The sequence below is a fragment of the Lycorma delicatula genome, chromosome 2, assembly GCF_047948215.1.
Source record: "Lycorma delicatula isolate Av1 chromosome 2, ASM4794821v1, whole genome shotgun sequence".
Taxonomy (NCBI): Eukaryota; Metazoa; Arthropoda; class Insecta; order Hemiptera; family Fulgoridae; genus Lycorma; species Lycorma delicatula.
In genome coordinates this window covers 178,583,689-178,596,427 of record NC_134456.1, presented here as the reverse complement: position 1 = coordinate 178,596,427, position 12,739 = coordinate 178,583,689, and the positions used below count along the sequence as shown (strand labels likewise).

At 31.8% G+C, this 12,739-nt stretch overlaps 1 protein-coding gene across 1 annotated transcript in view; it reads left to right on the top strand.

The window, feature by feature from the left end:
• The first annotated feature begins 424 nt into the window (after positions 1-424).
• Positions 425-12,739, top strand: part of VhaAC39-1 (V-type proton ATPase subunit VhaAC39-1) — a 34,041-nt gene continuing 21,726 nt past the window's right edge. Inside the window, exons 1-3 of the mRNA XM_075356773.1 lie at positions 425-697; positions 3,801-3,972; positions 11,006-11,184. Coding sequence (XP_075212888.1) covers positions 574-697; positions 3,801-3,972; positions 11,006-11,184 — 475 coding nt within the window. The 5' untranslated portion in view covers positions 425-573. The remainder of the gene's footprint in view (positions 698-3,800; positions 3,973-11,005; positions 11,185-12,739) is intronic.

Below are 12,739 nucleotides of genomic sequence, written 5' to 3'. Positions count from 1 at the left end.
TATAAAAGGTAATTAATTTGTCAACTTCCCCTGTTACGCTAAATAAGATTCAAATAATACGAACTAATTTACGTCATTCAAGTAGTAGAGGTCGTAACCGCCGTAGTACAGTAGTTGTGGTTGTACTTTTTTTTGTTTGAGCTACAGCGGGCAATTTGTTGATATTTGAGAGAAATTAGTTAATGAGATTATGATATAGATTCTATCGTAATGTAACATACTGGTGTCACGTAAAAAAATTGAATTTATCCTAACATGTAAAATAGTTGTTAAAAAAAAACTGCAGATTTTTTTAAAGAGTCTTGAAAAGGAGAAAAAATTAAAACATGAAATATATTAAAAATATCGAAGATTAACATTTTACAAAAGTCATAATTGGCAGAACAGAAAAATCAGTCTATTAACAGTCGTACGCTCTCATCAAGTGATCTACAGATGGCGGTGATGTATTTCCTTTACTGATCATATGATTTTATGGGCGTCTGCTCTTGTCATTTTGTACTGTTAATTTAGAGTACTTCTGTGGATATCATATTGTTTGATTCATTAGGTTTATTAATATAAAGGAAAGAAATGATGCGAGGTTGTATGTTCAATATTGATGGTGGATACCTTGAAGGACTCTGCCGAGGGTTTAAATGTGGAATATTAAAACAAACCGATTATTTAAATCTTGTCCAGTGCGAAAGTTTGGAAGGTAAGTTAATGTTATAAACATATTTGTTTAATTACTGAGTATTAACTTTAATTCATGTTCTTATTTAAAACTGACATTTGAATAGGAATTTCTTTGAGTAATAGGTTAAATTTTACATTATCTAGCCTTGACATAAATTGTTCTGGAATACACCCTTTGGTAGGTACCATCTTACAACCGGAATGAACCCTTATAAACTTACCATTTCAGGTATTTTGTTCTCGTTTTGGGAAGTATACATTCTGATCATCTTGATTTTTTTGCAGTTGGTCATTTTCTAGCTTAGTCCAGTCTGTGAACAAAATATACCCAGACCTGCTTCCGTAAATCTCTGATGTATCTTGACGGATTTGACCTATTGTTTTAAGATTTAATTCAGCCGACTTAAGTTGATAATCTAATAGTTAAATTTCTTTCTTTGTTTTACTTGTAGAAATGTGTGCTGTTTAACTTCTTGCTAATTCATTTCATGGGGGCTTTGTAGACTCTGCAATTATGTATTCTGTTTTATTGGTCATATTGTGTAAAACTGAATATTACATATGTTATGATACTTTGAGACTCTCTACCTTATCCAGTTTATTGATTCAGATTGGTAGTGGCCATATTCCTTGTTTTAGAAATGAGTGTAAATTTTCCTTGTTATATTTCTGGATTACCAAGCTGGTGTTTGTTAATTAGAACCAACAAACTGTGTATGCCAACCCTGCTTCTGGAAAAAAATTACCAAAAGTGGAATTTAACAGTTTCATCCTTTTAGGACCAATAATATTTTAGTTATGATTTTTTCTGTAAACCCTTGCAATCACAAAAATAGCTGTGCACTCTGTAACAAAAATGGCTGCCACAGGTAAACTGCTTAAATAAAAACTAAAAATAAAAAGTAGTTTTAAGGTCTTGAAACATGTAGGAAACAAAAAGGTAAGTAAGTTTCACCTTTTTTTTGAATTGATCGAGCAACTAGCTTTTTTTTTGGGACACTTCAAATGGATTGACCCCCCATAAAGATATGGAATAAACTAATAGCCTGTTATTAATTCACTGTTATAAATTAAATATTTAAATTTTGATAATATATTTTTATAATTCATTATTATGTTGTGGGTGTGACAGGAAAGGGGGTGCAACATGCTAAATAACTTTCAGACAACCAGTCTTTATGCCTACAAGGATACATATGTATTTTTATAAATGAGCTGACAATATAGCTTGTCACATCAGTCATCCAAAAAGAAATAAGTAGTAAAAAAAAAATCTGCTCTTAAGAGCTTCATGTAATAATTAAGTTTTGTAATGGTGAATTCATAAGGAAACCACCACAGCTGATTAGAATTGTGATTATAGATATAACAGATACATAAATTTAACCGATAAGTAATGCGTCAAAATTTTAAACAGTTTGGTTATGAATTTCACGATTTATAATCAGCCACACAAAAATGAATTCAGAATGAACTCTAAAAATAATCTTTTTTAAATTTATCTTAAAGATATTTTAGAGATAATCAACAAACATAAAACTGATTGGACAAATTTTTCTCTATTATTTTTTTTCGGTTTATATCCTAATTTCCCCATTTTTTCTCAGATTAATTAGATGGAATTTTTATAGGCAGATGGTTTTAACTTATTTTAATATAGATGATAGGTGTGGAAAGTTGTAGTTTGTGAAAAATGTCTTCCGTTCCTGGAAATCAAACTCTTGTATCTTATGAATAAAAGACAGAGATGTTACCACTCTGTCATGGAAGTCAGCCTATTTAAGTAGAGTATTGGGAAACGCAAGTAGGGTACAGTGAATAAAGAGCTTGGATGAACCAAACTAGTTGAATAAATTCACTCAAGATAAATGAGATAATACAATTACATTGAACAAATGAACAGGATGGGGGCTTATGAATAATTCTTGAAAGCAAGATCAGTTGGAGAATGAGCTGGTGGGGGGTACTAGTTATTGGTTAGGAAAAAGATTTGGAAAGACAAGGAAAGGAAAGAGGGAAGAGTTTGTATGAAATTAAAAGTTCAGCTGGATCAGATGCAGTTTATAAATTGGCTGGGCATGCTAATGCTACACGGCACATTAGGGGATACATGGAATATTCTGGATGAAAGGTAGAGATTCTGCTATCCTGCTGTAGGAATCAGCCTTTATTTTTATGTGTATCCTATGAAAATCTGTCTGCCCATGTTTTTAGATATTTATCCTCATTTTATGTATATTAGACAATGGATGAATTTCAATCAATTAACTTTATTTTACATTATCTTTATTGGTTTCTATTCAAGTGATTAGTAATGCTAGTTATCCTCAGCCTTTTCATTCACTGCAATCTCTAGATTCAACCCATTTTAAGTCGCTAACAATTGTGTTTCTTGTTGTCTATGTTCAATGTACACACTTGCCTCCTACTTTCTGTCTGTCCACATACTTCTACCAACCAGTATGAAGGAGCAGAGTGCTCCATCATATTTGCTGTTCATTTTTTCCTACGCATTCTCTTCTGCTTTTTTTGTTTGTACAGTCTGATACTCCTGTATTGTACTTCTCCTTATACAAGTACAATCTTAGGATATGTGTTTTCTTTGCAATTATTATTTGTAGTAGTTATGAGAAGCCCAATACTCATAAGCCATAAAATTGTCCTGTAAATCTTATTGTAAAATTATTCTGTTATTCATTCAAATGCATGATACATGCTATACAACATAAAATTACATGACAATTGGTAAAATGTTAGCAGTGTTATGAACTGCCACATTTCTATACCATTTGGCTTAATGATGTGATTGTGAACCCATCTGCCAGAATTGTTAGCTTCATCTTACATTAATCTATGTACAATTTATATTTTATTGTCTAATTTTAAGGTTGTATGATGTGTATGTTTATCTTTGTAAATCATTGTCTGTATTATTAATTGTATTACTAAATTGTACCTACAATTTATGCGGTATATCATAAATGTAAGTCCAGTAGCAGTTCCAGTTATTGGCGGTAAGAGAGAAACTAATGTAACAAATATTCAGTATAACTAAAATTGTGTAACATAATTGTGTACTATATGCATTGTGTAATATAACATAAATTGTGGTTTTGTTGCAGATCTTAAGTTACATTTGCAGGGAACTGATTATGGCAATTTCTTGGCTAATGAACCAAGTCCATTGGCAGTTTCAGTAATTGATGACAAGTTAAGAGAGAAACTTGTTATAGAATTTCAGCACATGAGGAACCATGCTGTTGAACCATTATCCACTTTTCTGGATTATATTACGTGAGTAAAAAATTTGATAAATCTTTTTTTGTGTAATTATGTATATTAAATTGAATTGTAAATTAATGAATACAGATAATTTTGTATATGAAAAATATGATATATTTATAAATATTTTGAACCCTTTACTACTAATTTAGAACAATATTGTCATTTTGTTTATCTTTTACTAAGGTTTAATCCTGATTTTATTAAAATCAGTTTCAAAGAAAAATTTAATAATTGTGTGTCCTTGTGTTTTCTCCATATTATTGCTATTCTTTTATGTATAAGATATCCACTTTCTTTGATTAGATATTTAGTGCATTATTTCACAATAGAAAAGAGTATATTAATTAGTCGTTTTGTGCTGTGTATTATGACTTTCTGATTGGCTATGATTCACAGAAATCACCTGAGATACTAGTCGGAGTTGCTTTCAGGAAGAGTAATTACATTCTGCATGTGATGAATTAAAGATATTATTACTGGGTTGTCAATTTTATGTGTATTTGAGTAGGCATGACATGCTGACTGGAACACTTGTATTTGACTCGTGAAAGATTGCTCAAGAAACCAAAGAAACCATTTCCCTCAAACTTTTCCTAATGCATCTTTCACAGGATTGGGATGCCTGTTGAAGAGGCTGTATCATTTTTATGCATATCTCATATTTTGTGTCAGATCATTTGTAATCATGTGCTTGTCCCACTCATTTATAGTTTGTATTTTAAGAAGGATTAGGAGGCCTGGTTTTAGTCAGCTGGCATTTTAGCATTTTTTTTATTTACTCTGCAGCCACTGGACAGGAATTAGAATCCCTGATCAGTCTACTTGCCAACCAGATTATACCATAAATATACTGGTTGTACATCCTGGCATCCACAATTTATATCTAGCAGGATCTGACTTACGGGACTGAAAGTTGAAAAGAATGGATCAAAAATAAGGAAAGATGGTGGTTTGTGAGTTAGGCAATTGCTGTCAAGGGAACCACATTTTGAGAACAACCTATTATCCAGAGGAAAGCGTAGGGCTCTTCCAGATAATTGCCTGTCTCATCTTCCTCAAAATTCTTAAGGAAATCAAAGATATCTTAGCTAGTTTTTCATCATTGTCTCTGATATTTAATGAAGTATTATCTCAACCAAGTTGGATGTTATGGGCTGTGATCAATTTATAAACTTGTGTCAGGATCAACTAAATTTGTCTCAGTTTTAATTACTTGTAAGTATCCGATGTGACTGTTATTTAATCAAAGATGAAAAGTGCCACCTTGATTTTGTCCACCAGAGGTACTGGTTGTAAAATATGCATCATTAATTCTAGAGAATCTGATATTAGAATGTGATAATACAATGTAATAATGTAGTACTGGATTGGAAAGTTTCTGAAATAAGCCTAAAAGAATACATTTTTTACCTAATTTTTTTTTTTTTTAATATTCGCAATCTTCTTTACTCTCCTTGGAGTATATACATCGATTCCAGTACCTCTTCGATCCCTCAAAAGCATTGGTAAAATTCCATTTCTGGAGGCCTTCCAGCACTGCCTGCAGTTTTTTTTTATATCATCTACGATGTCATGCAGTGGCCTTTCAGCTTTTACTTTAGTTTAGAAAAAACTAAAGTTACAGTTGGCTAGACCTAGAGAGTATGGAGGTTGTAGAATGATATCATGCTTTTTGTCAAAAATTGTGTTATTTTGAGGGAGGCAAAAATAGCACAAGGGCATTAGTTACCAAGTTTGTTTTTCTCATAATAAAGTTCTTTTTTGCTGCACAGCTAACAAGCACCTCAGAACATCACAGTAACACCAGCAGAGACAAATTATCAGTGGATGAAGCCTTTTTGATCAAAAAATATGACAAGCGCACACTTTTGCTTACTTCTGATCTCTGTATTTTCTTTGTCTTCTTGATCTTCTTGACTGTGGTGTTCTTCAGTGACTCTGGACTTTTCCAATCCAATGACTGTTGTAGATCACAGCTGTAAGCCCAACTTTTCTGTTGTTATAACTGAGATGAAAGTACTTTCATTAATAGCCAAATTAATAGCTCATAACACACATCAATACACATTCCAACCAAGTCACACACATTGTGGGTTATCTGGCAACATCCTAATGCTTGATTTCTCAAATCTTTTTATTATTTTTGGTGTTTTTTTTTGTGGAAGATTCATGATATTTTACTAGAACTGAAACAAAATCTGTATTTTACCTAACAAATCTTCTTTAAAAGTCTCAAGAAGCATTCTGAAAATTTCAGTAGTGATTTACTAAGTTAAATGCAGATTATATTATGCAGGCCTGTTCAAATTTATCAGCCATCATTGATGAGTAATAGCTTGAGGTAAATTGTGTCTAGGCTATGTATGTTCACATAATACAATGCCACTGACAAATGGTAAAACTGCTGGTAATATCAAAACCACTTAATTATTGCTTTCAAAGAAAAAAAGAAAATAATTCACAGTAGATTACTAGTACAATGGTATAATGGTAAACTGTAAACAGAATTATTTATGTTTTAATACTAGTTGCATAATTCTTTATAATGCTATCAATAGAAAACTAGGTTGTTAAATATCAATATTGTTTATTAAATAACATCACAGTGGGTTGAAACTGGTATTCCTTTAAAAAATAATTTATGTACTTCATTTCTTCATACTTATCATACTATCTGATATTTGACAGGTTTCATATTAGTTTTGTCTTAATGCTCATTTAAACTTAAAAAAAAATGTTTAACTTATTCCATTTGAAAGTATAGTGATAACTGTAAGTATGTAATCTTTTTATATATCATACTCATATCATTTAAAAGTACCATATTTATAATATTTTTATGTAGGAAGTGGATCAATCATCCAGTTATAAATAAACCTTACCTTAAAACCTAGTAATTTTTTGATACCCAGAATTGTTATTAGTACTTATAGTATAGATCAACAACATCTGTTATAACTAAAAATGTTATTTTGTTCATATAAGCCATTGTGTTAGTATAAGCCATAATATTGGCTTATACTACTTTTAGAACCATTTAATAGTTTTAAAAAACCATTAATTTTTAATAGTGTTTACTAAAGGTTTTAACTTAGTTTAATCTAGCCTAAGTTTTATTTAGTCGGTTAATTTTTAAATTAGTAATGTTAGTTGATTAAATATATTAATATAATGTAGTTCATTGCATTCATCTCCCCAGTACACATTAGCACTATGTCCTCCTATAGCTAAAAATACTAAGGATACACTGGTTCTACAGATCTTAGCATCATTAGTATGGACCAAGAAAGGCCTGAGCTACATTGATATAACTAAACATGAGGAAGAAAATCTCGAGGATAAGGAAAAGAAGTGGGTAGTGAGAGGGCAGTTATTCTTCAAGGAACTAAATTTAGGCCTTTTTATCTTAAGCAAAAGAAAATTCAAGATCTCTGCCAAGGCAGTTAATACCCAACCTTCCCATTATCCTTTGGGATGGTGGGTTATTTTTACCTATATGGAACACTTCATTATTAATTAATTATTTTATAGGACCATCCTTGAATATACAATGCAAAAGATAATTCCTTTTCTCCTGAAATTAATGATTCTGTGGGTAGCTGGTACATACAAGGTTCTTAAAAAAACATCTTCATCCTTCCATATTGAAAACTTGTCAGATCCCCATTGCACAATCGAGTTGTGGACTTTTACTGATGAAGTATGGTGTTTGTTGTACCCTTCGTTCAATAATTGTTTTTGGGTTTATAATCAGTACGGACATTGCGAACAGTGGTAGGTAGATTGATTTATGGACGTATTGAATAATTTTTTATTGTTGTATAATGGATGAATTTGGTTTTATTTGATATTTCTCGCTAGGTGTGTAGTCTATGTACTACGGGTTAGCACAAATTATTATGTTGAGGATAGGTTCTATTATATTATGGGAGGACGTTTGTTCCCCCTAAGTATATGCATGTTTGTGTAGTTTTTTATTTACATATTTTAATATTTGTTGGATTGCTAGGTTAATAAAAATATAATAAGGTTAGAGGCAAGATATTACAAGCAGATGACGTCATTATTGTGTTTATTATAAAAAAACGTCTTGGCCAGCTGTTGGTCAATGTCGCAGTGTTTAGTTAGGTTAGGTGGGAGTCAGCTAACAATTTTAGGTTAGCCTACTTTAATTAGCAGGAATATTACTGTTCCTACAGTTATTAACATCTGTGTATTCTCCCAAACAACATTTGTCAAGGTTTGTTTACAGTTTGGTCTTATAATAATATCAATAAATTTTTGTGTAGCTGGACTTGGAAATTTTTAGAGTAGATTAGAGTACAACACAAATTGAGGAAAATTTTCTCCGGCTCATTCATTATAATGGAGGAGAAACTGGGAAAAGTGACAGAGATTCCTGCCAAGCCAATGGCACTGCGGCAAGAATGCACTGAGGTTATGGCTGTACATCTCTGTATACATCTGTATGGGTATACATCTCTGGTTTGATGTTAATTGATGTCTGATTTGATGTCCAGGTGGAGCGCTTTCCTCCTTGACCTGCTGTGGACAACAGGAGGGGAGCAAAACTGCTAAAGGCAAAACAGCCATCCACCGAGGAAGAGGAGATACCTTGCGAACTGGAAGACCTTCAGAAGATTTGAGCATCTCGTGAAGGATCTATAAAAAAAAATTGACAATAACATCAATAGAAGTATCAGGGAGCTGGAGGCAGACCTTAGTACAGTGGTCAAAGACTTAAGGAAGATGGTTGACGGAACCACTATCAGTATTGGAAAACAACAAACAATGGAGGTGGCCTTGTAAACCCCCCAAATACATGAAAAATTCTTTAGACTGAATCCAAAAACTAAAGAAACAAAACTCAAAAACGCTATTGTTTAACACTGACTGAAATGGTAACAAATAACACTATACGAATTAATGCAAGATTTAAAAACAAAAACAATGATAACAAAATATTAGCGACTGATTGATAATGAGATAACATTTCAATTAAAACTACTGCATTTGCAGAAAATAATTTTTAGGGAGGGATTAATTATGGCCCCAGTAACCAGTAGACAGTCATAACTTATGAAATGATTTGTTAGTAACAGCTATTAAAGTGTATTACTCAAACTAATAATATTAATCAGTGTTTGTACTCATGAAAAAAAATGTTAGTAATATTCATATTTTGAATGAATCATTCGATTTTTTATATCATTCTATTACTAATATCTTGATTATTAAAATCATTCAATTTTGCCCATCACTAATCCCAGTATACTGTCATCTTACAGGCCATTGGCCATGAAAAATGCCCTGGCTAAGATTCTTGAATACATGTTGCAACAGAAGTTTGCAAAGACAATAGATGAGGCGGGCAGTCTCTCTGAGTGACAATACGGCTTTTGCAAGGGGATGTCTGCTCTAGATGCAGTAGCTACTGTCTGTCAGTCAGCAGGGAGAATTGTCGGAGTTGAAGGGAATCGGCCCAGTGGCAATCTCTGTGTGGTTGTTACCTTAGATATGAAGAAAGCTTTAAACAGCATTTGCCAGGTGCTGATGTTTTTCAGAGTCCCTGAGTGGGCCTGCAAAAAAATCCTCCTATTCACTTGAAGGGGCATAGGCTGTGCTGTGAAGTGGATGGTGGGCTGGTAGAATTTGTGATGGAAAGGGGATTACCACAGGGGTCGGTCTTCAGGCCAACCCTATAGAATGTATATGGCAGGGTATTTTGCCTTGCACTACCCCTGAAAGTCAAGTTGGTAGGATATGAAGATGACTTGGCTCTATTTTTCCTCTGCCGGAGATATGAAACAGCAAGAGAAGAGCTACTACATACGCTTGATAGAGACAACATGTTCCTGGCTGAAGTTCTGCAGAGCATAATGTTAGGAAATGAGGAACACTGGAAGGCAATTGCAGCCTAAATGAAGACAATCATGGATGTGGGAGGAGTCATGTATTCTCACGAGGTGTAGGAGGGTGCAGAAGCAAGCAAGCCTCCTGTTGAGCAACTAGGGGGGCCCCCCAACCGTGTGGGGGTTACCTAGGAGCTGGGGGCACTCTGTTCCCTACATTTGCAAGTGCATTACTCCCCTTCCTGACGAAATGCTATAAGAGCAGTACCAGGAAGGGAAAGGCAGCCAGGGGTGGAGGTTTAGTCGGTAGAGCACAGACTCACATACGCACTTAATAACATCTTGTGGAACCTGTTAGCGAGCCTGACACTGTCCGTAAATGGGATTTCTCCACCTTCAAGATCCCCAATGAAGATACTTTGTCACCTAAGTGAACAGACATCTTCTCTACATATTTATTACATTTAATAAAAATTTAATCAAGTCAGCCCCTTTGTCTACATTCTTGAACTTGTAGTAATGGCTCAATGAATTCAATATCCCCCTTCACTTATAGGATGAAAGTATCATAATCAGGGAATAAATTTCTTTGTGAAAATAATTTTTGGGTTTTGCTCAATAATTTATTCATGATTAAAAGATGAATGAAACTCTACATAACTTTCAATAGGTTTTATTAGAAATATTTTAGAAAACTTTCTCAGTGTAAGTTTAAGAGTGATCAACATAATCTGAATTCGAAACATAAGAGAGGTGATCAACATAAGATTATGTTGATCACCTCATAAGGGACAAAAAATTTGCCAAAGTGTAAAAATATAAATACATAAAAAAACGGACTTTGAATAGTGATTCTGCTGCTCCCTTCTTATGGAACAGTTTTTATTATTTGTTTAGAATGGTCTAAAGCCAGCAAATTTAAAAAAATAAGCAAAATTTTAAGAAGTCCTGTTAATATTTTTTTTAGAAATAAAAAAGAATTCCTATGTGAATTCTGTGAGATTTATTGAAAATTTCTTGCTTAACAGTTTTTTCATTAGACTACTTTTAATGAGCGTATGCTGTGGTGTTACAACAGCTACCAAGTAGAGCACATGTTGTTGGTACTTGTATGGTGTAAACATAATTAACCTAACTTTATTTTTATGATATAGCTATAGGTAAATTATTTTATTTTGTGTTATTTATAGGTACAGCTATATGATTGATAACATCATATTATTAATAACTGGCACACTTCATCAGCGGCCAATCTCAGAATTAATACCAAAATGTCATCCACTAGGTAGTTTTGAACAGATGGAAGCCATTCATGTTGCAGCTACACCTGCTGAATTATACAATGCTGTACTTGTTGACACTCCACTAGGTTAGTTTTTAATATCAATAAATGCCATTAATTGATTTAGCATGTTACATAACTCTTTTATGATTCTTTTTATTATATTAACCTTTTTTTTCACTAAATCATGACAAAGGGAATAAAAAACTAAACTTGAATTGTTATTTATTTCAACTTTTTGAAATTAAAATGTTACTGTTTTAATTTTTTTAATTAAGTATTCTGGTCTGCAGTTCTGCCATATATAACCTTCATTTACTTTTTTTATAACTGCATAATCTTCATTTGTTTTTGTTAATGTTAACCCTTTCCCTATTTTCAAACTTATTCTTACCCTTTCTGTGTTGATGGTGGTTGTGTGTTGCCTCTGCAGAGTTCTTCATACACTTGTTGACCCAATATTTACCTAGTAATAGGTTTTTTGCTGTTTCAGTTTACTGTATAATATAAACTTACTAAAACTACTACTATAAACTTGCTAAAATATAAAATTGAAAAATTTTATAAGCTTTCAAATACATGTATTTATCATAATTTATAAAACGCTATATGAGTAATGTAGTACTATTGTTATATATAAACTCTGATAATTGTCATGAGCAACTGACTTAAATAGAGGTCACAATTAATCTAGCTAATGAAAAAGATGAGACATTTTAAATAGTCATGTTCACAATTTTCCTGTTCCATTAATAAGATGAGTTTATGTTTGTGTATTTGTAAAAATAATAATTTTCTAAATGCTCAGATTTGTTAATATTATTGTTTATAGTTCTAATATTTCTAAATTGTTCTTTATATTTGTTACCTATGTCCATTTTTAAAGTGTGATCAACAATGTATAAAATAATTCTTTATTTTTGTTTCTAAATACTGTAAAAATGTTTAGTTTAAAGGACCTATTCGTTTTACCAATATACATGCTTACAATTATATTATAAATGCTACTACTTGTAAATTTATCTTCTGATGTATTTCTGTTACGATGAATTTAAGTCTATTAGTGAATTAAGGAGGTATTAGATATTTTAGTTTTACTTTTATTTATGTAATTATAAGTAATATATCTTATAATTTGTTTTTAAGGTTTGCCCTTAAGATAATGTAATACATATGAGTTACATCGTATAATTATATTTTTCTCAAGTTGTAATATTATAATTTCTGGCAGAATAGCCAATACTTGCAAGCCATCATTCTGTAAACAAAATCTGTCATTAAATGTAAAATAATCTTATTTTATGTTTGTAATAAATTAGTATAATTAAATTCCTTTTTATTATACCTATAGTACATTGAGTATGCAAATATTTGAAAACATACTTTTTATGTCACAAGAAATTATTTTAGAATTGTTATTAATTTTAAACTGTTCAATTTCAGTCAGTACTTTCCTATATTTATGTCTTGGAAGTATGTGGTAAATTTGATTTTAATCTAATTATTTTAAATATAAGATATGCAGCCATGATTGTTATTTTTGATATATTTAAAAGGTTTTATTATTTTATGATAATAAATTTATGACCAGTCTGAAGGAGATTCTGTCTGGTTTTTGGGAAACCATTAAGCATTAGTGGTT